Genomic DNA, 27,109 nt, shown 5'->3' on the forward strand with positions numbered 1-27,109 from the left:
AGAATCCAGGGATTTCTGAATTCTTTTCATTTCTATAGTCGTTCTTGATTTAGCAGCCCAAAGATTATTTTAACCCTTAAAGTGAGGTCATTTTATTTCTTTTGCTCAAAACCTTCCACTGCTTTCCTATCTAATGCAAAATAAAAGCCAGTGAACTCTGAATCACTTTTAAGGCTCTGTAATCTGGAATTGTGACTGTCTTGGGGATTTCACCTCTTACTTTCCCAAATTTATTCCCATCAAAACAAACTGCATGACTTGTTATTTCTGAACATGCTAACTATATTCCTGCTCCAGGTGTTTACTTGTTCCCTTTGTTGGAAAATACATTCCCCATAAAGAGCCACACAGCTCACCCCTCACCTATCTCACATCTTTGCCCAAATTTTGTCTTACCAAAGATACATCCTGACCAGTGTATTTAAAGCATCCATTTAAAGCCTAGTTATTCCTTCTTTCCTTCCTGATCCAGTTTTCTTCTCCGTGTTTGTTGTCATTATAATCTTCACTACTATATATTTGCTTATTTTTAGGCCTGTCAGATGTCCCTCAGAAGAGTATAAGTTTTTCTGGGGAATTTCATTGTTCATAATTTATAGCTGGACCTCTGTTGTAAAGAATAGTACTTGGAAAAGAGTTGATTCTCAATTAAGAATTGATGAATGAACAAAGGATATGCTTTAATTGTAAATTGGGCATAACATCTACTCAACTTTCCTGTGTGCACAGGTGACATCACATATAAAATAATCATCACAGAGCCCAGTACCTAGTAGTTGTTCAACCACTTATAATTTTTGTTATTTTTTATAATGTTTATAATGTTTGGGTAAAAATTCCAAACATAAGTCTATTTCATTTAATGCCCTCAACTGTGGAGGAATTACCTGTTATGTATAAACACCATTTGATAGAGATCCTTTTTTATACTTGGGCAGTTGAAGTTCTTGCATAAACTATATTTAAACTCCTAGACAGTTTTCAAATATCTCAAGTGCCAATAGGGATTTTTTAAACAACAAAATAATAAATTTACTTGCCATTTCCTCCTTTTCAAGAATGGCATTGAATATTAGGTACTGCATCTTTCTTTCTCCAGTTTATATTCTTTTCCAAGAATCTGAACCTATCTAGAAAAGATGGATCAAAAACTCAGACCACTGAGGAATCCAAAGATCCAAATATCACCTTTATCTGTATTATTTCTATAACTCATATCTCTGTCATCAATATATACATTTATTTCTGTGTAGTACTGAAATATGCATCATAGACTTTTATTATTATTATTTTAACCCCATGAAACAGAAAAAATATTATGAACATCAGTATAATCTATTATAATCTTTATTAAATGTTTTGCCATATTTTATTCAAATCATTTTCCTAATAAATATGAGAGATGTTGAATACTTCTGTTTTCCTAGAGTCTACTCTTTTTTTTTTATCAGAGATAATCCTGACTTTCTTGTTTCTCATGATTGTGAGTGAATTTTTAAAAAAGTTTCACAACAATTATATCCTAGATGTAAATCACATACTTGCCTTGATTCTGTTTCAGATTCACATTTGAATAAAACAGAAGAAACAAAACATGGTATCTCATTTAGAACTCACAGTCTACCTTCTCTTGAAAAATCAGAACAGTTTACCATTCCACGTCTGCATTTCTGAATCTTGTGACCAATTGAAACTGACAGATGACCTTCTCTTTAACAGTTGAGCTGCATTTAATGACTGCTAACTTACTTTAGACCTGTTTCATTTTTATTTCTTATCAGATGTGCAGCTTGCTCTCTGAACTTTAACTCATTTAAAATAGTTTGTTCCAGGCCTATCTTCTGTTTTATTTCCCTCTTATTGTGTATTTATGCCTTAACAATTATCCTTTGGTTGAAGATGGACATGAAATTTGTAATTTCTCCTTGCTTGTTACCACCAGTGACCAGTTTACCTAATTTAAAGCAGGGCCTAATTTTCCTTGAACTGAATATAGCAAGTCTGTCCTCATTTTCCCTCATTTCTTTTTGTTAGCTTTTTTTTTTTTTTAATGAGTTTGACATTATTTGAAAAAAACTCATACTTCCCTCTTCTCAGCACTTGTAATGTTTTCTTTGATGTTGTTAAAGTACACTTACAGGGATTACAATCTTAATTCGTGTATACATTGTTGATCTGATGTGTATTCTACCTTATCTTTGTCATCAAAAGAAATTCTTAAAATAGGAATAGGCAATGAAACCAGAGAAAGACTGATGTCATATCTCAGAGTCTATGTGGAAAAGATCAATTTCAACAACAAAGAATTCATTTTATGAATTTTAATTATTAATCTCATTTTAAGAATTGTTAATGAGCACTGGGGAAATTATGATCCTTTTAATAATTTGTGATAGTGCTAGATAATACCACCCTCTTGATTGAATAACTACAAGGACAAATGGAAAATTGGGAAGAATATTCACATATATAATTTCTTGACACACAGTGCCTCCAATACCTTTTCTCTGGAACACCAGATTGTTCTCAACAAATTTTCCTATTTGATGGCAAACCAAGTAATCATTGTGCTGATTTCATCCCATATGGAACTGTATTCCGTTTCTGAATCCAATCACGGACAGTCACAAATTCTCCTATTCCCATTATGACCACCAAAGGTAGTTAGCAGGGTTCAACCTTATCCCATTAAAAGGGAAATATATTCTTATCTGGGTCTTACGTTCTATGGTGAAAATTTCTAAAAGACATTAAAGAAGTATATGTGGTATATTTTCCTTAATAACAGATTTTGAGATTTTTTTGTTTTCAAAATTTTTGTTTTTGATATCCTTCTTCAGATTAAATTATATCATTTTTCATTAAATTTGAAAGACAGAGAAAGGGGATAAATTACCTTTAAGAAATTATATAGAAAATTAAGGAAAAACATACCAAGGTGATTTTAGAATCTCCTCAGTTTCTTTGGCCTTCCTCTCCCCCAGTGAATATATAAGTGACACTTAGGTATTGTCTCCCTGCTCTTTAATAAGGATTGTGCAGTAATTTAGATACAGAAATTTAATCTGGCAGAGCACAAATGCTTCCTGATAAGGTTAATTTGCTTTCTATCCTGAAATAACTTCTCAAAATTCTGTATTTAGAGGAAAAGTATACCTTTTGAAATGTGAATGAGAGTCTGACCTCTGTCAAGGTCTGAGGGCCATCTGGCTTTCTTTGACATGGCAAATTAGTGTTTCAGAATACAGGTCACTTCATGAAAAGTGGTCATATAGAACATCGAATACACACTTCAATAAAGATGCAGTACTTTCATTATTGTGCTAGTTTTGTGTCCTTAGAAACGACTGAAAAAGTTTGCACTGAAGATAAAAACTAAGTGCACCCCAAAGAAAAGACACACATCAACTTTGTTTTAAAAGAAACAGTATTTATTAAGAAATTATATGCTGAATTCTACAGTCTGTGAATATGGTTTTTTCCATTTCCACAGCACAAGACAATAGCTAAGAGTATTTGGAAAACACTTGCAATGCTCGGGAATGAAGAATTCCTAGGAATAGGAGATGAAGTGATATATGAGCTAAATCGAGATTTTTGGATTCAAAGACAAGACAATCTTCTTTTGTCAATCTAGTTCTCACCTGTGTGAACATTTAAACCTGTCTGTGGAATCTCATGCCCAGACTGAAATATTAGGTAATAACTGGATCATTTCAGTTCAGTAGAGCGGAGCATGCTCAATTTAGTCACAGGTTAAACCAACAGTTAACTGTTGTCTCACATCTGAAATAACTGCATTCTTTATTAATAAAAATGGTGCTTATAGAGGGCAGAAATATAACTTTTTCAAGAATTTTATCCTTATGATCTGAAGTACTTTAGACTATAAATTAAAAATAAATTATAAAAACTAGCATACAATGTATCATTTCTTACATGACGTTGTTGTAAATAAGCTTTAAATGTAGAATTGCCATACCACCTGACTTTATATATGGTCAACAATGAGACATGCTAATCATAAAAATAGCTTTTACAAATATACATTTGTATACAGTGTCTCTCTTACCATTCATAAATGTCCTTCACAGTTTAAGACTTAAAAAAAAGAAACCATAATTAGCAAGAGGGAAACACATTTACAATTTAAACCATAAAAACCTGACAATTGTACAGCTTAGAACATAGAAGAAATGGAATCTCTAAAATTGAACAATACTGTCCATCTTATTTATTTGGGTTTTTATACAAATTGAACCAAAGATGCTGCAATCCAGTAGGAAACCTTCTTTCACATTTCCAGGGGTTGTCACAGTTTCTTTTTTCTGTTATTGTGTCATCATACATTATTTCAGATCACTTTATCTGTAGAAACTGAGAAAAGGAAAAAAAGTATTTTAAAACACAAGGATTTGTGTTTCATTGTTATTAGCATGAGAAGATGTAGTTAGATTACAAGGCTTGATCAAGAGATGAATAAAGAAATAATTGGATCTTTAGGATGAATATTTTTGATGACAGATTCTTAGAACAATTGTTATAGGCAATCTTTAAATTATTTATTTTTATAGCAATAAATACTTTTTCAATCCAGCAATTTGCTGCCTGAGATTAGCAACCATTTTTCAGCTTGAGCTCTTGTGTAAGAGCAGCACCTCTTGAAGTTCCAAGCTAGAGGAAGAATTTGATTTGCCCATGAATCTTTGCTGTCCTTAACAAGAGTGACTATAGCATATTTTACCTGTTTAAGACGCTTTGAACAGGGCTCTTTTAAACCTTTATGCACCTGGGGGCTACAGGTCTCTGAACTGAGTTACACAATCTGAGTTGCAAGAGAAGGCTAGAGACAGGAAAAGACAGTGGAAGATTTCATGGTGCAACTGTTCAAGTTAAAAAAAAAAAATCCTATAAAAGCCAAAATCCAGTTGGTTGAAGAACTGAATTGAGAAACTGAAGGTGAAGATAATACAAAATTCCATTAATGGGAAAAGGCACTTACTTATCTTAGAATCTTACCAAATTCCAGGTCAAAATATAATTGCACCTATTGTCATCTCATTATTGATCTCCTGTGAGTAGACAGAAGTTTTGGAAGCCCATTAATAGATTCTGAAGAAGACTAAACATGGCAGTTGGGTGATGAGAATTGCTATGAATATCTGCAGGTTCAGATCTCAGGTCTGGTCCAGATTTCTGTCAAACCTAGATGGTAATCTCTCCTTCCTATACACCTTATCTTTCATATTCATGAATACGATCATCTCAATGATTCCAGTTAATTGGAATGTTGTCCTCAGTGAGTACATACCTTTTCATTATAGAAGGTTTCAGATTAGATATAAAATGTTGATGACCATAGAAATTCTAGTACCAGTATTTTTGTGTTAAGGAAACAACCTGTGAGCATTTGGTGCTGCAAGTGCTTATGTTATTTAAGAGAATTTAGCTTACTTGAGTAACAGTCTTGTGATTTCAGTTTAGAATATACACTGAAAAATTGATCTAGACATAGGATTTCAGTTTTATGACTTCAAATCTTACTATGCATCTGCATTATATTAGAATAAGAAAACTTTAGGTCATCATACAGATACTTTTAATTTATTAGATTTCAAGAAATTTTTCATTCCCAAAAACTATTTGTTAAACCACATAAATAAAGTACTTCTTAACAAGATATCAGTTATATTAATTTACAAATGTCATTTACAATGTTTGAATGCATTTAATTAACTAATTTGGGCTAATCATTATTCAAAGGACTCTTAGAAGTAGTTTATATAACTTGCTATATTTATAAATATAATCCTAATAATAAATGCCTAACAATTTGATTTTAAAATCTTAATAAATCACACTTAACTAAAAATTGACAAGGGATATATCTCCTTCATAGTCTTTTTCTGCAGTCAAAAAACATTAAATGAATAATCCCAAAACTTCTAGGAGTAAGGAACAAATCTATTTTAATATTTTTATCCTCTTTCCCTGTTTCTCTCCCTCACTCCCCTTTCCCTTTTTCCTCATTTTCTCCCTATTTACTATCTAGTGATTACACATAGATGCATTTTTAAAAATGGAAACATCATCTGGGTATGGTGGTGCACACTTGTAATCCCAGCTGCTCGGGAGGCTGAGGCAGGAGGATTGCAAGTTCAAAGCCAGCCTCAGTAAAAGCAAGGTGCTAAGCAACTCAGTGAGACCCTGTCTCTAAATAAAATACAAAAAAAGAAGGGAAATAGGGCTGGGGATGCGGCTCATTGGTTGAGTGCCCCTGAGCTCAATCCCTGGTACGCACTGCTCCCCCACTCCAAAAAAAAAAAAATAGAAAAGATCACTCGCACACGTTCTTTATGTAATTCTAGGCTGCATTTATAAGCCTGGCAAGAGTCCGTTCATTTTTAAAGCACAAAGTTTTGGTACAAAATAGGCATGCTGCTCTTTTGCATGGTATAAAGGAAGTTTCATACATAACCTGTAGGCACATACCAAACATGATCAATTATCAATGTAAAAATGAATAATCTAAGAAATAAAATTAAATTAACCTCTAGGCTAATGCTGCTATGTGAAACTGAGGCATAGCAGTTTTTGAGTTTTTGATTGATAGCTCCTATGTGTAGGAAGGAACCAAAATTACTTATATGATCGCAACTGCACCTTTTCCTCCAAAGCCTCCATTGATCACTTTCTTATTTTGAGTGGAAATACTAAGAGTAGCACAGTAGCTTTGTTGACTAATCCTTGTGTTTCTGCATGTTTTGGCAGGTGATATTAATTTAGTGTGTTCTTACATCATCCTGTGCATTTCAAAAGAGGTATTGGTAGTTTAGCAACTATATATTTGATTAAGAGGAACAAAAAACAGCCTGCAGATTTTTTGTTCATCTTCCATCATCCCTAGTGCTTTTCCCCCCTTATTTTGCTCCTGAACTGTAAATGATTATATAAAAACAATTATTGTGGAAAGAAGAAAGGTAGGTTTGAAAATAATTGAAGCCTTACTTCTTGCCATAAAGCTTCTGCCTATCATTGGTATAAAACAAAAACTTCATTAACTTTGCATTCTGAAGTAGGTATTATTAACCATATGGATACAAGTCAAGAAAATAATTTTCCTTATTGAAAAACAGTAGTAAAATATATTCATGAAGGTTTCATAGAACTTGTAGCTTGAGAAAAGACTTCTAAAGACCTGGGAGAAAGAAGATAAACCATGACATTCTTGCTGCCTTTTTCTCAAGAGAGACAGTCACTTAAGGAGCTGATTTGTTTAGTATAATGTAAAACTAATTGTACTCTCCTGAATAGTGGGTAATTTATCTGCTGGCTGTACGGGAGAGTGGATGCTTTTAAAACAAATTCTCCTGATGATGAATGCTTTTTCAACTTTCAATTTCTCTCATTTTCTGAAAAACAACAAAGAGACCCACTCATATGGCACTGGATTCTATTGAATCGAGCAATTTACTTCTATTTGCTAAAGATAAAAAAAGATAATATTAATCTACAGGGCAAGCACATTTAATTTTAAACATTGATGTGTTTGAAATAAAATAGTACAGCAATATGTGGAATAAATACACTGTATTTATAGCTGTATCTCCCCAAATCATACTTTTAAGGAAGTCTTGTGACTTAAGTATTAGAAATGCTTACCCTTTTCCTAATTGAGATTTATAACTAGTAAAATTTAGAGAAATCTGGACAGTCAATATTTTTAGGTAGTATCTACAAAAGCAAAAAAGGTAGAAGAAATTATGTGGGCAATACAGGTTTGGTGAAATTTTAGAGAAAAAAGTCTTATGAACAGGAATTATCTATATTTATTGTCATCATTGATCACATTTCTTGAGTATTTGCTCATCCAATCACTTTTTATAAATGATGTGAATATATTTGGCTTTAACTAATTCCTCATTACAAATGAAATACAATATGATTCAGGTAGCTAAGTAGCCAAACAGATACTCAGTATCTACTGTCACTTAAGAGAAGCAGAAGGTTTCTAGGTCTTTAAGACTTGACTAGAATATAACCAAAACTTATTAAATCATCCAAAGAAAGAATGTGTGGATCTAAAAATGACTTCGTGATGTACAGCATACAAGGAGAGTCTTGGAGGGCAACTGGTTTATGCCCATCCAAGAACTGTTCACAGGAGATTATGTACAAGCTCTGGAAGTGAACCTGCCCTATGACAACAGGAATATTCCAGCTGCATTCATGGTCATACCAGCAATCTCAGAACATTCAACTGTCAGCAGAGCCAACTCTCTGCTCAGCATCCACGGTCCCCAGGAAAAACTTATGATCAGAATTCCTAGCAGTTTGCCTGTTGGAAAAGGATGCTCAGGCCAGAGCACACAGAACTGGTTCAGTTATAGTCCCACTGTGAATCAATCAACAGATCTTCTGAATGTGTATGCCAGTCTATTCCAGGATGGCTACTTTGCCTTTACCTCAAGGCACAGATAAATTCTGTGCATCTGTAAGATTAGCCTTAGATTTTGGATTTTGGAAGAAGCTTCCACTCTGAAACCTTGCTTACTTGCTACCTAATCTCTCCTGGCTTTATCAATATTTGCCAAATGCATTTTAATATCTTTAATACAGGAAATATTTACAAAGCTACAGGATTTCATTGAATTTGAACAATAAGGAATCAGAAATTATTTAACTCTCTACTTTTTATAGGTAAAGAGACCAAGACCCATATAGGTTGAGGCACAAACCCAGGAAGTTGGGGGAAGCCCTGACTGAACCCAGAATCCTGATATGAATCCTTAACCTTTACATTCTACGCTGTCAAACTTTAGGGATCCTTAGAATTACCAAGGGGGCTTGTTGAGCGTGGATAGTTAGTTTTCTGATTCACTAAGTCTGGAGTGAGGCCCAAGATTGCATATGTGATAGGTTTTGTAGTGATTCTGGGCATTGTGACACATTTTTTTGTTTGTTTTTGGGGAACCAGGGATTGACCTAGGGGAACTCTACCTCTTATCTACATTCCCAGCCCCTTTTACAATTTTTATTTTGAGATAGGACCTTACTAAGTTGCTCAGGTTGGACTTGAATTTTTGATCCCCCTGCCTTGGGCTTCCGAGTTGTTTGGATTGCAGGTGTGCACCACTGCTCCTGGCCAGGGTATCTCAACCATTTGAGAACCACTATTCTTTATCAGTGGGGGGCCTCTTGCACTCCCATACATCTTGCTGAGTGTGCTACTGCTATAATACCTGTTTCTTCTTCAGGGTCACTTTTCAGTATTATTTGTTTAACTAGTAACCCTCAGAATTGAGAGAAACTCATTTCAGGAAGGAAGCACCTGTCCTGATATTTACCTTGTCTCCCTCTGGACTAAGAACAGGCTTATTTACTACTTTCTTAAAAACTTAAATTTGCTAAACACAGATTCCCTCTCCTGAGTACCTTGTACTGTGTATGAAGGTCTACCTGGCCTCCATTTCAGACTCGTGTCTTGAATAGGATGAAATTGTCCTGACACTCTATTGCTTTCACCATAAGAGCAAAGTCTTGTCTCAGGAGTCTCCTTTCTTCCATTAGCATCTCTGTCACTATAGGTAGTGAATTTTTAGCTTTCATAGTTATTTTTTGAGACTCTATTTGCTTGTAGGAGAGCAAAATTATCTGGCTTTAGTTCTAAATGCTGCTTTGGTTCTAAACTGGGCTAATGTGAGGTGTCCCCCAAAATCTTGCACATGAGACAATGCAAGAAGGTTCAGAGGAGAAATGATAGGGTTACAAAAGCCTTAATCCAATCAGTGAATTAATCATCTGATAGGATTAATTGAGTGATAACTAAAGGTTAGTGGGGTATGGCTGGAGGAGTGGGGTAATGGGGGCATGGCTATGGGGTATGTCTTTGTATCTGGCAAGTGGAGTCTCTCTCTGCTTTCTGATCATCATATGAGCTGCTTCATGCTGCCACATTCTCCCACCATGTTGTTCTGCCTCACCTTGAGCCACAAGGAATGGAGTCAGTCTTCTATGAATTGAGACCTCTGAAACTGTGAGCCCACAGGTAACTTTTCCTCCTCTAAAGTTGTTCTGGTTGGGTCTTTTAGTCATAGCAGTGAAAAAATTGACTAAAACAGAAATTGGTAAAGAAAGGGGTCATTGCTATGATTAACCTGACCATGTGGTTCAGAAGCTTTTGAGCTTTTTGGAATCAGTGGGAGAAATTTTGAGATGCTTTTCATGGTAGCCACCTTTGGTTTGAATATTTTCAGGGATACAGAATCACAAGGCATCTTGCTCCTTTTGCAGATAATTGTGGTTAGAAATGAATTGGTGAGTTTGGGTCTAAATTTGCTAAATAGCTGAACTATGTATCATCAAAAATAGCCTATGGAGAAAAGTTAGGCAATTGGGCAGGATAAGAGAAGCATAGAGGCATCAGGGGTTCCCAGGTATGGACTATGGATTCAGGTCAGATCGTCCAACTTGGCAAGAAAGAGCAAGGCAGGGCCCTACTCAAGGGGGAAGTGACTTGGTATTAGACAGATGCTAAAACAAGAATCTGAAGGAGAAGATGTTTATTAATTTAATTTTTTTAAGTTCATCCATTCTAAAGAATAAAATAGGACTGAGAGATTAGAATACGTCTAGGACAAATGTAGTAATTTTATAGCAAGAGAAATAGCAAGGATATCTTGCATTTTGAGGCATCTGAATTATTTCACCCAGGTTCCCTTGATTCACTTTAAATATAGACCGGGTTTGGGTTATTAGAATCTATATATCTAAAACTGGGCTAATCTGTGGGCATGGGCCACAGTTATCATAATAACAACTTTATTGTTATAGTGTGTGGGAGTTTATAAAATATTTTAGGTCATAATTTGGACATAGTTTGAGTTTTTCCCTCAAAGGTTCATGAGTTGTGAGCTTGGTCCTTAGTGTGATGATATTGTGGGGTATAAATGTTTTCAAGGTGGAGCCTAGTAGGAGGTCATTGGGGGCCCCCACCTGAAAGGGGTTAAGGTAGATCTCATGGGACCCTGAGTTAGTTCTCTCAAGAGGGTTGTTATAAAAACAAGCCTGGTCCTTCTTTGATCATTCTGTCTTTTGGTCTTACCATGTGATCACTCTCTCTCATACACGCTACCACTATCGCCCGTAATGCTATCTGATACAAAGCCTTCACCAGGCCTAAGTAGAACTTGAAGCCATGTCTTTGAAACTCCAGAACCATGAACTAAAACACTTCTTTTGTTTATAAAGTTATCTAAACCCAGGTATGTTCTTACAGTATTGGAAAACAAGTTAATACATTTTATATGTATATTTTCATTACAAACTGGTGAGCTAGGTTACTGGATAAGAATCATCCTTGGAGTATGCATTAGTCCCAGGATTAGATAGTGAGTGGTTTACCTACATCAAACCCAGACTAGAACTTTCCATAATATTCTTTTCTGTCCAATTGTGGGAAGGAATACAAAGAGGAGCAGAATGGGCACATCACTAATTTAAGCTCAGGTGATCTTAACTGGCCTGTGAAAATACATTTGTTCCCTATGATGAATGGGAGAAAAAGAGATGAAATTACTGGGAACCTATTAGGATTTGCACATAGTCTTCTGCTTTTCCCTGATTTGTAGCCATTTTGCCTGGAGATATATATCTGTCCTAAAGTAATTCAAAACCACTTTAATTAAAAACTTGCTTTAGGCATTTGTCTAAAGGAGATCTTTTATGTTGTAAAAATACATTTTGCTTAAGAAAAAGAATAATTAACTTTAGAATAAAATTATCTAACGTGGGTTACATAATTTTATTTAAAATGTCTGTATAAAAATTTAATTAACATGATACTGAAAAAAATTAACCACATTACTAAACTGTGTGATTTATCAGAACTTGGATGTTCTGCACACATACACTAGCACACTAATGTTTCTCTTACTTTTTCCAAACTATACCTTGATACTTCCTGAAGATAATGATTGTGTTTTGAGTATGCTGGATTCACCAACAAGCGCATTTAACTAGTTGAGTTGATGAGTGATAGTAATTTTAATTGGCACAGAGTTTGTGTTTGATCATGCATTGATTCCTGATTTCTTATGCCAAGTATACAGTGTGTAAGAACTTAGTTACTTCCAATGCTAGAAATGATAATGATAAGTTTAATATACTACTATAAATTAAGTCCATTTCAGTGCTGAAAATCAAATGCTGAATAACACTAATTTTATTATGATCTTTGAAATTCCACACATCTGACTGCTTTCTACAGCTTCTTAGGAAATTAGTTTTAGCACTACAAAAATTCATATCTACTAGAAAAATGTGAGTTAGAATTGATTGATTTAGAAGCATAATTTAAAAAGTCTTTTGGAACTGTATAGTTAATTCATGATTATTCCAAATAGCTGGGAGAAATGTTGTCATGGCTATTTAAGAATTCTCATTTAATTAAATTTACTGTAAACACCATTAAAAATGATAGACTATAATAAACTAGCCTAGCTTTAAAGCTGAATAAAATTAATCTGAGAAAGCAAGTGAAATAGAAAGTGAAGAAATGCTTATGCAATTATGTTACTAATAAACCCTTGTTTTTATCAGTGTATTTGGGATATAGAGTTAATTCCATCCCTCCTCCCGAAAATCTTAAGTCTTAAAGCTTTAGAATATTACCATGTGCTCTCAACACTTAAAATCACTGGATACACAGAATCCCAGATGATTCAGAAGTGATTTCACAGTCTTACAGTAACTAGAATTATTGTGATTACAAAAAAAAAGTTCAGAATTACAACAGATAGAAAAGGCATTGGAAATTGGGTTTTATCTATCTTATAATGACTATGTCATATCCTCCACAGGATACTTTTTGAAATAAACTTTAAGAAACAGGTTTTAGGTATCAGCTTACTTATCTGGGTTTTGCTTTTTTCATTTTAAGTGAATATAGAATTTAGAAACAGTATCAGTGGTATGGATCAAGGTAAATAAAACTCTGGTGCATTTTAGTTCAAGAAACTGATGAAATAATTCAATATAAGCTGAGTTTCCTTCTAGAATATTTCTGTGAACAAATCTGTCCCCAAATCAGAAAACAAACTTTTTATTTGAAGGGATTTTTCTTTATAATCAGATTCTTCTAATAAGTCACACGTTACGGACTTGGAGAGAATGCTGTCACTCCATCTGCTCATCAGGATTTGCCCTTGGTAATCCCTAAGACTCTGCTCCCTTGACTGCTGGGTGCTGAAGAAGACAGGCACCATGTCTGCCTGCCTTTGCCTGCATTGCCTATACCTGGCATTATTTGCTGGGTTAACAGTGTACAGAATTGCCTGAATCATACATCTGAAACTGTAAATTATTTCTATTGCATTTCAAAAGCACTAAATGAGGAGTCTGAAGAACAAAGAAAGTCACTAGCCCAGGGCCTCATTGAAAGTGGTAAAATAAATTCAGTCTCAGATTGCATTATTTGCCGTTATTTGAAGACCACAATAAAGAAACACTTGATTTAAAATAAAAGTCACAGAATAAATGTCTCATGTTCTTCAGACAAAGCTTCCTCCAAAAACTTGGTAGGAACAACTGGGAAAATAATTGTCTGGGTGAAGTCTTTTTTTTTTTTTTAAATGATAGTCATTATTTTAAAAAAAAAATTATTTTTTTTAGTATAGATGGACACAATAGCTTTATTTTATTTATCTTTTTATGTGCTGCTGAGGCACAAACCCAGGGCCTCATGTGTGCTAGGCAAGCACTCTACCACTGAACCATAGCCCCAATCCCCAGTGAAGTTTTAGACTGGTTGTTGTCACTGACATTAGGACTTAGGGGATGCATTTTGACTAATAGGGTTTTGGTAAATGAGCATTAGAAAGTGGATGGGGCAGAGACCTATAATACTGTTTTGGAGATGCTCCTTATTCTGCTAACACTAGAGGCAAGTGAAGGAGCACAGGGAATTAACTTCTGGATCACAGAATTGCAAATATTTACTTGTATATGTGCACAGTCATAATAAATAACTTTAAATAAATAAATAACTTTAAATAATAACTTTAAATAAATAACTTTAAATAAATGTTACCATATTTTAGAGGGTGATGGGTTTCTTTATCATTTATTTTTCCTTCTGTGTACCAAGAAATACATATTTTTGGTCTTGATCCTTGGTTCTTGGTACAGAGCTCCCAAATCCATGGTTCCTGAGTGATACTGGTAAGAGAATCTTTTATTGTATTTGGCTTTTGTACAGTTCCTAAAACCTTTGGAATTTCTTAAGTGGTGGATTGTCTTTGGTTGTTCATAACAAGCCCTTTCATCTCACCTGAGCTGATGCTAATGAGGTGATTTAGGGTGCGATCCCTAGACAGCATCAGCATGGGGCTGGCCACCAGCAAGATAGAGGTTGGAATTTCTGCCCATGCAGGGCACTGCACCAAACTCTAGGAAGGTGTGAGGGACTGGAGATACAAATCTACAAACAGCTTTTTTTCTCCCCTTGGGAATGGGAATGGAACACAGGGGTGCTTAACCACTGAGCCACATCCCCACCCCTGTTTGTTTTTTATTTTGAGACAGGCTCTTGTTAAGTTGTCTGGCCTTGAACTTTTGATCTTCCTGCTTCAGTCTCCCAGAATCACTGGGATTATGGGTGTGGGCCACCTTGCTCAGTTTACAAAAACTCTTGAATAAGAGATCTGATGAGCCTTCTGCTGAATGAATGCATCCTTATGTCCTTAAGGTGATCTCTTCAACTTCACTGGGAAGAAGCTCCTGATTTGGAAAACCTTCCAGACCTCATCCTGTGTACATCTTCACCAGGCTTTTCATCTGTATCTTTTATAGTATCTTTTATAACAAACCAGTAAACCTAAGAAGAGTGAGTTCTGTGAGCGAGTTACTGAACAGGAGGGATTCACTGGAACCCTGATTTGTACTTGGTAGGTCAGAAACACAGGTCAGAAGATGGAACTTGCATTGGCTTCTGAAATGGGGTTAGTCTTGTGGAACTAAGGCCTGACACTGTGGGTTCTAACACTATCACCAGGGAGAGAGTGTGAGCAAAATTGAAGTATAGAATACCAGTTGGTGTCTACTAGAAAATAGTATGGTGTGTAGGGTACTCTCCATCTAGTCCTGTGACACATCCAGTGTTCGGGGTTGGGAGAATAAGGTAGAAGGAAACTGTGTGTTTTATAGACCTTCATATAGCTCTGTTCATATTTTGTACCCATAAAGTAATAATATTTTAGTGCAGTTGTTTCATGGATTAAATCATTTGGGGTATGAAAAGGAATACTCAATTTTATCTCTTTATGTACTTTAAGAAAGCACCATACCTCACATGAGAAAAAATTAATTATATGACTGAACTTTTTAATCCTAATTTTACTTCCAGATGTAGTTACTCTCTTCATGTTTACAGACATAGCTCAAAGAAACATGTCCTATTAGTTGCTTAGTGTTGGTACACATGGAGATCAAACACAGCCACAGAGACAGAAGATAAAATGTATCTTAAATTTTGACAACATTTAGAATTCTGGGTAAAATTTAAGATTAATTAATTGGGCCTGGTCTCACATTTTTTAAAAAATATGCTCTTATTTATTTTTAGCTGTTGATGGACATTTATTTATTTATATGTGGTGCTGAGAATTAAACCCAGTGCCTCACACACGTCAGGCAAGTGCTCTACCACTGAGACACAACCCTAGTCTCCTGGTCTCACATTTTTACTTTTCATTTGGAAATATCATTAAATTTCAAGTTATTTACATTCGTATTATACTTTCTTTCTTTTTTTTTTTTTTTGGGTGCTGAGGATCGAACCCAGGGCCTTGTGCTTACAAGGCAAGCACTCTACCGACTGAGCTATCTCCCCAGCCCCCGTATTATACTTTCTTATAGCAGACATTAAGAATATTTTTTTTAGAACAGACAATATTAAATATATTTTTCAGGAACAAAAATTGATTCTTGGGCATACAGAAAAATTTCAGAGGAAATAGAGGCAAAGAACTGAAGTGAGAAGCTATGCATGTGATTTTTTTTTTTTTGGTACTGAAGATTGAACCCAGGGATGCTTAACCACTGAGGCACATCCCCAGCCCTTTTTTATATTTTATTTAGAGACAGGGTCTTGCTGAGTTGCTAAGTGCCTCACTAAATTCCTGAGGCTGGCTTTGAACTGGCGATCCTCCTGCCTCAGCCTCCCGAGCCACTGAAATTACAGGCATGTGCTATGAGGTGACTTTTAAGAGCATTTTCAAATTATTTTTAGGTAACTCATTAATTTTGCATAGAATTCACACTTACTTTTAACAATTTCTTTTTACTTTATAATCTCTTCAAACCCTTAGTATATAAATTATTGATCTCAGAGTATTTGTCTTGAGATTTGAAAGCTAATTTACATATAATAACACATGGCACCTATTACTATAGTTAATTATGAACTGTTTGTGTGACTAAATGTATCTTAAGTACTTCTATTGATATTAATCACTTCTTTTCAGTTGCTAGCTTCTTAAAACACAGTGTTTTATGGCATTACTAACACAGTGGAAGAAAATACATCTTTTTCTGAGTCATATTTTTAATGAAAGGAATCTATTTTTCTATGGGTGTGGTACAAATAGAACAATGCCATGTTCAGAATTTATAAATGTAATTTCATATCCCATCTTGCTTCATGTTTGAGTTCAGTGTGAAGCACTATTGAAAATATTTTTCTCTTGATGCAAAGCATTATGTTAGTGTGCTAAAGGGGCATATTAGGTGGTCCTGGTGTCTTTTACCACAATGCTATTGCTTTTTTTGAATGTCCTTCCCTGTACTTCATTCCATTACTGAAGGCTAATTAGTTATTGTCTGAAACAAAGAGACGGATTCTGATTCTCTCGGTGAAAACATGAGATTAGCATCTGCTAGTTCACTTTTAAAGAACACCAAATGAAATGTTCACCTTAACATATGTAGGTTCTCTAACTAGTTTTGTCACTGATTTTTCCTCACCAGTAAAACTTTTAGGTTTGACTTGTTTGGATAAAAGCTAAGATGCACTAAAGGCAAATATGTCAAGCATCCTCTGAAGTACTTTAAATGTCTTATTCCATTTAATATTTACACCAACACGATGAGGAAAATGGCACTATTATCCCTGTTTTACAGATAAGAAAACAGGCCCAAAGAGGTAAGTTGCCTGCCCAAGTCACCAAGGTCTTCAGAAGAGGCTGATACTAACATGGTGCTTGTCTGTTCATTCTTTATTCATTATGCTGTGCTGCAAACGCTCGGTTCATTTGTTTAAAGCAGTCTAGATGATTCCTAAGTTCTCAGCATCATTTTTTCTCTAAGTAGTAATGCTATTGTATTTTACTGACTAATGCTTGATTATTTCTGATCTACACATCAAATGTTTATGCAAAATTATCATTGCATACCTCAATATTTGGGAATAGTTTTTCTCTACTCCCTTTTGGGATAGTCTATGATTATTAGCTAAAAATGTTGAGAACTTACATTCTTTGAAAGGCAACAGCAGGCCTCTAAAGAGATTTTTATTGAACTAACTCAAGTGCAGTTGGGCACTAGACTCTCAGTTTGTCTATGAATAGTTTGCCCTAAAGAAAACAGTGTATATGAAGTATTTATATCTTAAAGTGTTTTCTACATTGTTGTAAGACGTCCCCTTTAAAGATGAGGCAGTCTAAGGAGGTGATGTCCTGGTTTGATGGAAGTCACTTGGTGAGGGTTTCCCTTGTCAACAGTGGGAATCTGCCTCAGAGGGCCATCTGTCTTCTGAGATTTGCGGGGCTTGGGGATGTACAACCTAAAAATGCTATTTCACTTTTTATCAGTTTTTAGGTATCCAATTCCACAAAATTTGAGAGTATGTTTCCAATGTGATTTAACAAGTCAATTGAAAAGCAGAGTGTTTACAAACTTCAAGTATAAAACTGCAAGGAAAGTGACTGTGGGAGGTTGACATTCAATAAGAATGTCATTCAGAGCTGCCTTGTCATTAGGTGTGAAGTGCAGGTCAGAACAGTTTTGCTTCAGATTTCCTAGGGTGGTTTGTAAACCATTAGGATTGCTCAGGATAATGCATTAAATACTTGAACTGATGTCCAATTGGTATCTATCCTCTGTGTTCATCTCAGTTGGTTCCTTGATCACAGTAGGAAATTATGGAATTAACCAGAGTGCCCGTCAACAGATGAATGGATGAAGAAAATATGGTATTTATACCCAACAGAATGATATTGAATAATATTTATCCTTAGAAAAGGTAAATCCTGTCATTTGTGACAACGTGGTTCAACCTGGAGAACATTATACTAAGGAAAATAATCCAGGCAGAGAACGATATGCATGTTCTTTCTTATCTGTAGAATCTAAAACAATCTAACTCAGAAGCCAAGAGCAGAACTGTGATTATCAGAGGCTGGGAGGTGAGGGGAATGAAATATTTGTCCAAGGATATAGAGGTTTGGTTAGACAGGAAGAATAAGTTTTTTGAGATCTTTTGCATAGCATGGTGCACTCTAGTTGATTAAGTGTATTGCATATTTCAAAAATTTCTAAAACAATAAATCTCAAATGTTCTCACCATGAAAATTGGTATTTTAGGTGATGGATATACTGATTTGCTTGATTTAATTATAAATATGAACACATATTTAATTATATTATATATAAATATTTAATTATATATTATATACATATCACTTTGTACTCCATTAAAATACACAATTATAATTTGTCAATATATAATGTAACAAAGTAAAAACCATTGACTTTCATAATGAGAAAAAACCCTTCTCAGGGTTTTCATTACATCTTAATGCTTTAATGAGAAATTTTATGTTTGTGCTAGTCCTAATATTTCTCAAAACTGTCCTTTTCTTTATGAGGTACGAGGAGGAGCAGGAACACAGGGTTTTTGGTCATATAAAATTACTAATCTAATTTTTTTTTAAAGTTTTGTTTTTTCATTATATTTATTTTTAATTTTCAGAGGTTTTTTTTCATGCTGTGGCTAGAGCTCAGGAATTTGCACATGCTAGGCAAGCACTCTACCATTGAGCTACATCCCTAGACCTCATTGTATTTATTTTAAATATATCTGCTACTTATGAAAAGATACTTAATTTTTTCACTTATCAGTATTAACTCAAATTCAGTGCTAAAGGTATATTTAAGAAAAATATTCAGTAAGTCAATTTAATTAAAAACATTAAGTAAAAAAAAAACCAATACCAATGGAGTATAGATATGACGAAAATCATAAGGATATTACACAACTTAAAATAAGTAAAATTAGTAAAACAGTAAAGTCATTAGAATCTTATAAACCATGGTTGAATCTTGATTCTGCTTTCTATTAGCAGTATGAGTTTCAGGAAGTTCCTTAACCATTCTAAAATAAGTAATTTATAGAATGTCTACTCCTTAAAGTTATATTAGGTATGAATGAGATGAAATCCATAAAAACAACAAAGAAACAAACAAACAAAAAACTTCCAGCATTGTCCCTGGCAGGTAATGAAAATGAAAACAATTTTTTTTTCTTTTCCCTTTTTCTTATTGATTTGAATGAAATTAAAATCTCTCTCTCCATCTGCGAGTACTAGTGACTAGCATATCCTATTTTCTCAGATTTCTGTCTTTTAAAAGATAAGCTAATTAAAAAAGATCAAAAAAATTTTTTTGAGATAACTAGGGTTTGAAATGATTATTCAACTTGTTCAATTCCGACTACTTTAAATGACTGGGGTTGGTATTACTTCCAGTAGACCACAGGCTAGGAAGGTTTATTTTTAGAAAATGATACCTAAACATTATTAAAATATATTCCTAAGAATGTGGCAAGACAGAAAATATCAAACAGGCAGAAGGTGTCCAGAGTACTTGTCAGGTTCCAGTTAATAAGAATTCTTATTAGGTTTCAAAAGGCCTGAACTTTCATTTCAGGCTGCCCTGGAGCTTATGGTTTTTACATATTCAAAGCTGTTTTAAGAACAGGGAACGTTCATGGGGAAGGTCCTTGGGCAGAGGGAGACTGGCAGTGCAGCCTGACTTGGGCCCTGTGAGAGGTCTAATGAGTGGCCCAGATAGGCACCCCAAGACTTCTTTGGTGATGAAAGCACACCGTGCAGATGGGCAAACTGAAGGCAACTCAAACACTGCCTGACCACAAACTGTGTGCCATCCCATAAAAATGCACTGTTTAGAATTAACTTCCATATATGGGGAAGAATTGCAAAAGGTCAGCACCATTTAGATAATCTGTTTTCTACTGCGATCTTGTCCGTTGAACCATGAATGAAATTGGGCAAAAAAGCACCAAGCTTTCCTTTCTTTCACCACTTCTTTTCTTCTTCTTTCTTTTCTGATTTAATGAATGAAATGCTTTCATACCTGTTCCCATTTCTTCTATTACAGATGATTAGATTCAACATAGCTTGGGCAGGTACAACATTAATTTTCATCAAGAATACTGATGTTAATAACTTTTTCGGTTGGTTCAAGTACAAATTTCTTACCCTGATATTTATGAAATGAACACAGTATTCAATATGTTTATTTTTATTCCTTTAAAAAAGAATTTTAAAATTTATTGTGTTTAATATTTTAAAAACTATCTAGAAAATAGTCAGTAAAATTGTACCTAAATTACACCCTGTCAAACAGATCAGCCATATTTGGGGCACTAAAAAAAAATGAAACTTGAAAAAAAAAATTGCTGGTAATTTGGCAGGCAGAAGGTTTAGGCCACTAAGTTCAACACTTCTGGAAAAGCCAGTGAGAAATCTACATTTAAAATTAACTCTTCCCTGAAAAGTCTATTAATCTATCACATAAAAACAATGTTAGAAAGTTGGTTTCTTAATTTAGATATGCTTTTTCTAGTGTTTTTATGAATAAATTGCTAGGTATATCTAAGAAATAGCTTCTAATATTTTCAAAAAGAATATTTTACTTACTTGTAACATTTTAAGTTTAAAATAAAGAAAACATGTAACTAAACATTCCACTGTTTTTATAAATGCAAAGTTATAGAAAGTAGGAAGTGTTGTTATCATTGAGATCTGGAAGAAGAAAATGATGAGAATATTTTAAAAAATTAGTATTCATAAAATTTTTTTGCCAGAAAATTCAAGGAATATTTCATTTTATCAGGGATTCAACTTTCATTGTTTAATAGAATAAAGGGAATTATTTCTATGTATATTCTTCGAATATTAAGATAGTTGGAGAACTTGGAAACTTGCACAATACTTGTTCAAATGCAAAATGGAGCCACTATGAGTAACAGTACAGAGGTTTGTCAAAAAATTAAAACTAGAGGTACCAGGTGATTCATCAATCTTACTATCATGTATTCAGAAGAATTGACATTAGGATCTTAAAGAGGTATTGTACTCCAGTTTTCATTACAGCATAATTCACTATGGCCAAAGACGTGAATATGATCTAAATTCCTGCCAACAGATGAATGAATAGAAATAAAAGTGAAATATATATTCAATGGAATGCTATTCAGTCTTCAGATGAAGGAAATTCTGTCATATGTGACAACATAGATGAGCCTTGAGGACACGCTAAGTGAAATAAGCCAGTTACAGTAAGACAAATCCTACATGACTCCACTCATGAAGTATTTACAAGAGTTGAACTCATAGACTCAAAGAATGGAGGTGTTCCAGGGACAAGGGGAAGAGAAAAACGAAGGAACTGCTAATCAATGAGCATAAAATGTCAGTTAAGGTGAGAAAGTTCTAGAGATCTGCTGTATAGCATTGTATAGCCAACAGTACTGTATGGTTTAAATGGATCAGAGGGCAGGTCACATGGTGTGTCCTTCCCTTCAGTGTCTGGCATCTTCACCACCACACAATTCTCCATTTAAAAATAGCAAACAGTTAAAAAGTCGCAAGAATGTGAATAGAATATGCATAGAATATACCACAGTGGACAAAGGCAGCCTGAAAAACTAGAAAGAGAATGTAGAAAAAGTGCAGTTAAAATTTTATGACTGTAAATGATATATGTCTATGGTAGTAGTGCCATTTAAAAAAATGCCTTTAACCAATCCAGTTTGTAGACTCTTTAGATTTTCCCATAAACTAGACAAAATTCTAGTTAATATGATCCTTTAAAAGTCAAATGAAGCAAATCTACAATTAGTGGGAAATCAGAGAATTATGTCTTTCTCAAGAATGATTGATAGAAAAATGGAAACATTTTCAAAACATGTAATAAGTTTTGCTAAGCATACTACTCATACTTATGGCTTCACATATTTTAGAATTATTCTTTTATAAAGATAAAATTATTACTTTTGGTTCTCTTAAGCTTTATATTATTTACTCAAATTATATTTTACTTCTTATGAACATTGTACACATTGACATTTAAAAAAAATCACATATTATTTTAATACTGATTTCTTTAAAGCTAGAAATTTAGAAAGCACTGGTCAACTAATGGTGTATAACAAAATTTACCTTGTGATTGTATTGATTGTATCTACCTTGCTACGCCCTCTACTTAAAACGTCTATCATGTCATCTATTTCCTGCAGTGAATTCCAAAGAGACTTTTTAATAAGTAAGTCTGAATTTAAGTAAGAATAAAGCTTAACAATGAGCAGTCAAGTAAAAATGAATTTAATACTCCAGTCACTGTATTAGTTTTATAGAGTATGTTCAGGTTGGAGAATATGTTTTAGAATGTGTCTCTAGTATGTTTTAGAAGGTGAGTTTCCACTTGAGAATAAAGCTGCATGCCTGAATACCCTTCCCCACCAAAAGAAGAGTCTTTTCTTTTTATTATTCACTGCTTTTTTCTCAGCACTTAGAATGGTGCCTGAGCATAGTAAACATTTGATTAGTATTTGCTGGTTGGTTGAATAAAAATGGCATTAAAGGATATCTAGGTTAACTATTATTGTTACATAAAACTCTTAACATCACCAAGATCATCTTTCCAGTTGCTTTTGTCCTTTGTGATTTAGGACTAATTTACAAGGAGAGAGAAAGTCTTATTTTAATTTCAGAATCTTGGAAGAGTTTATTGATTTAATGTTCTTGGCTAGACAGCATACAATTATAATACAGGTTTTTTGCCCATCCAACAGAACACTTGGAATTCTGGGCAAACCATGGGCATGGGCTATTTAAGAACCCTATCATAATCATACTGGCATCTTCCTTGTCTTAATGGAAATGGCATTTACCTCGTAGGAAGCCAGAAGATGATACTTCTGGGAGACACTACTACTCCACAGATTCCCTCTTAGTGTGTGTATGTGTTTGAGCGCTTGGATAGGAATCCCTCCCATAAGTGACCTAAAGTGTCTATCTCCATCCAGGTTGATGTGAAGAGTCTTAGGTACCAAGGTAAGGGATGGGGCTGGAGGTGGAGTGGAATCCAAAAGATCAAAATACAAAAATCCATAATGTATCAAGTTGTATTAAGTAAATTATAGGCAATTTCTCTTCCTAAATAAGGTAATTCTGTATCTTTTTTTATTTCTTGGCCCCTTCATTTCTTCTTAGTATCCTCATAGAAATGAAAACCACTTCCTGAAAATTGAAATGACTGTGACTTTTCTCAGAGACATTTTCTTGAATGGTTTTGTCAGCCTATATTTCAGCTTAACAGAAACAGGATACTTCAAAAGAGTATCCTGATTCTAGAGACAAGATTGCTAATAAAATATGCTAGAATTTTAAGACAAGGAAAGTTACAAGGGATTTGTATAAACACAGTAACCAAACCATTTAAATTTCTTTTGAAGTTATTAAAAGTTCCTTCAATTCGTACTTCTACTAAATTTTGTTAATTAAGGAGAGCAATCGTTTGCCATACAAAATCCCATAGCAGACATTTTTATAGATGTTATTTTATTGGATTCTCTCAAACTTCCTTGGACAGATGTGGAATACCCTAGAGACTCAGTGATTTGCCTAAGGTCTGATAGCTGTTAAAAGGCATGTGCACTTGAATTTAAAGCCCAAATAATTCTTTGATCTGAATCAACAGACTTAAATCTGCACTTCGTAAGGGCAGATGGAAATATTTTTCTCCATTTATAGAAGGCAGAGAAGTTGATTTCCTCTTAGTCCCTAATCTATTTGTAGACCTGTGTTTCTGTATCTTTCCTATCACTTTGACATAGAGATAAATCCCATTAGGGATTAGGTCCAGTGTGTACAATATAGACCTATTTCCAAGATTGTAAGCCAAATAACCTCTGGATATGTGATAATATTTCCTTCTGTTCTGGGAAATGTCTATTGCAGAGAATCACCCTTCCCTATAGGACTTAAATAAAACTCAGATCTTATTTACCTATGATAAGGCCAAACACAGACCTCCAGATTCCCATTCAGAAATGATTAACTGTTTTGCCTCTGTTGATCAATGAGAATAAAATGCTTATTAATCAAACTTTGGTTCAGTTCACTCCATCCCCCAGAATCCTGAACTTTAGCTCACTCTCAGCCTGAGGCACTACGTGGTCCCTACTTAGAGCCCTCCTAGAAAATAAGGTTGGCTTCACAGGAAAACATTCTCTATTCAATATGCACCCTTTCATCCATCTCCTCACACCAGGTTCTTGTTTACACTTTGCATTTAAAAAAATCCTCTTTGCCTATCTCTCTAGGGATGCTTGCAATCTTATGGTCCAGTGCTCCCCCTATTGCAACAGTCCCTTCCTTGCAATAATCATTGTGAATAAAGTATCTCCTTATTAAGTCCAGATTTGTTTTTAATTTCACAAATGTAAAAGCAAAGCTCTGGAATTTGCTCCAAGGTGTCTCAGGAAACTCATGAGGCATATAGCATTTTGTCTCTTGGAAGAGAAAATTGACCCTTCTGCTTTGCTGTATAAAAGGTGTGAGATTTTTGTCCTCAGGAGCTAGAAGGTCTTCATGGTCCCCTCAGGGTGGCAAAAATTTTACAGATGACTTTCTTTCTGACTTTAGGTCCTTGCTCTCTTTGGGTATGTATTTTAGAGAAATTTTAGTTGCATATTTTTTTCTCTGCCACTTTGAGATTAAATCTTCTCCCAGCTTCTGTCCAGCTTTATACACCCAGTAATGTGTTTCTTAAGGACCTGGGGGACATTCCTATAAAATGTAATCATGAAGACTAAAGAACTCCTATCCCCCAGTCTCTGCAGGAGGGCAGGAACCTAATTCTAAGGAGCACCAAACCCATAAATGCAGATGGCTTAATCCCATTGACCAACTTCCTTCTAACTTCTTCCTGCACTTTCCCACTAGCTCTTGTGTAAAATCTCTCCTGGGCTTGTGTATCAGGGAAGTTGAGTTCATTCTTTCTCCCCTCTTGCAATAGTTTTTGACTCTTGCTGAAATGGTCTTGAATAAAGTCTTCCTTGCCTAACTTAGTGCAGTTTTTATTTGACATTAACATCATGATCACTTTGGTGTCAACTCACATCCTCGTAAATCTGTTAATGCTTACTCAATTGAAAATTGATTTTTTTCTCTATCTTTTAAAAGAGGTCTTTTTGTTGGCAGAATCATTTTATTTCTAAACCTTCATAACTAGCCTTTTGAAATCTGACAGAATGAGTATTTTAGGTTGCTCCATTTGCTTCTTGTACCTTATAGCATTTCTGGAAAAGGAGCCTTCCCTCCATGTTTTGTGTATTTAAAGCAGATTTTTGGATGGCTTCTCATTCCCAAGGGATGTTAGAACCTTTCTGTTTTCCTTTACTGCTGCTTAGAAACTCAGGGATAGTGAACATATTTCATTTTGTTTGGATCTATACTTTAGATTTATTAGACTGCCTTTTAACATCATTAGAGGCAGTTTGGAAATTGCCTGTCTCCCACAATACTTACTCTTAACATCTCAGAAACTCTTAGCTCTAAAGTCTATTTTCTAATAACCACATTAGAAAACTGTAGTTCTCCTAGCCACAGTTGATATCAAGGCATCTGTCTTCCTTATCTGGGCACACTTGAGTTTTGAATCTTTTGAAATTTATTTTCTCATATATTTCTGACTCCACATTTGAGTACATTTTAGCTTTAAAAATTGCAGATGGGGAGTGAGAGGGAGGTTTGTTTTCTGGTTCACTTTATAACTCAGTGTTCTAGTTTTGCTAACTAAATTCAGGTTACTGCTGATTTGCATTTTGATCACTCGTGGGAAGCGATAATACAGATGCACTGAAAACCAACACAGCAGAGTCAAGACTCCTGGGCTGGCTTTGATGTGTTGGTGCTAAGCCTCCTTCTGTTGTTCCTCCTTGGTGCACCGAAGACTAAGGCTGTTGCATGAATGACCTTGTGAATAAGTTATGATAAAAACTGTTTGCTTCTGTGGTTTATGTAATAATCCTCTAAATCACAGGGGGAATGCATACAAGAATAATATTTAGAACACAATCTGATCACAACCAACAATAAAATATGTTTAAAAGTTCTCACAATGTGTCTGAGGTAATCTGAGGACATTTCCCTTTCTCTTTCTTCAGCAAATATTTATTAACATTAACATATGCTAAGCACTACACTAAGGAAAAGTACACAATAAAATAAGCCCTGAGAAATTTACAAATCAGTGAGCCAGAAAGTGGTAAAGTCTTTAATTACAATATATCAAGTGAAGGATGATAAGCTATATACAGATTAGGGCTAACAATAGAAGGAAACCCAGGTAAATGTATGTATCCTGTTTCAAGGGCAGAAGAGGAGAATTTTGACATGGAAAGGTGGTCTTGGAAAAAAGGAGATGTCATCACCAGACAGAGTCACAATAAAGAGTGGGGCAGTTATTCAAGGTAGAAGGAATAGCACAGATAAATTCGTAGAGGCATGATGAAGTGTGTCAAAGAAAATCCAGTGCAACACCCTTCTATCCACCTGCTCACCCACCATCATACAGACCCTGGATACTGTGCTATGCATGACAGATCCAAAATGAAGAGAGAACACTCAGGCCTCAGAGGGCTTTCAGTCTAGTTAGAGACAGACACTTAAAGAAGTGGTAGTAGCATTGCAAAAAGTGTCCTAAGAGAGGTGATTGTGAGTTGTGAGGATTCTCTTGACTTCAG

General features: G+C 34.7%; 1 protein-coding gene across 7 annotated transcripts in view; it reads right to left on the reverse strand.

Annotated features, from left to right (window-relative positions):
* Positions 1 to 3,415: 3,415 nt before the first annotated feature.
* Positions 3,416 to 27,109, reverse strand: part of Ralyl (RALY RNA binding protein like) — a 641,586-nt gene continuing 617,892 nt past the window's right edge. For all 7 annotated transcript variants that reach the window (XM_047560810.1, XM_047560782.1, XM_047560777.1 and 4 more), the window contains one exon: positions 3,416 to 4,377. In XM_047560810.1, the coding sequence (XP_047416766.1) occupies positions 4,360 to 4,377 (18 nt within the window). In that variant the 3' untranslated portion in view covers positions 3,416 to 4,359. The remainder of the gene's footprint in view (positions 4,378 to 27,109) is intronic.

Source organism: Sciurus carolinensis, chromosome 1, assembly GCF_902686445.1.
Source record: "Sciurus carolinensis chromosome 1, mSciCar1.2, whole genome shotgun sequence".
NCBI lineage: Eukaryota > Metazoa > Chordata > Mammalia > Rodentia > Sciuridae > Sciurus > Sciurus carolinensis.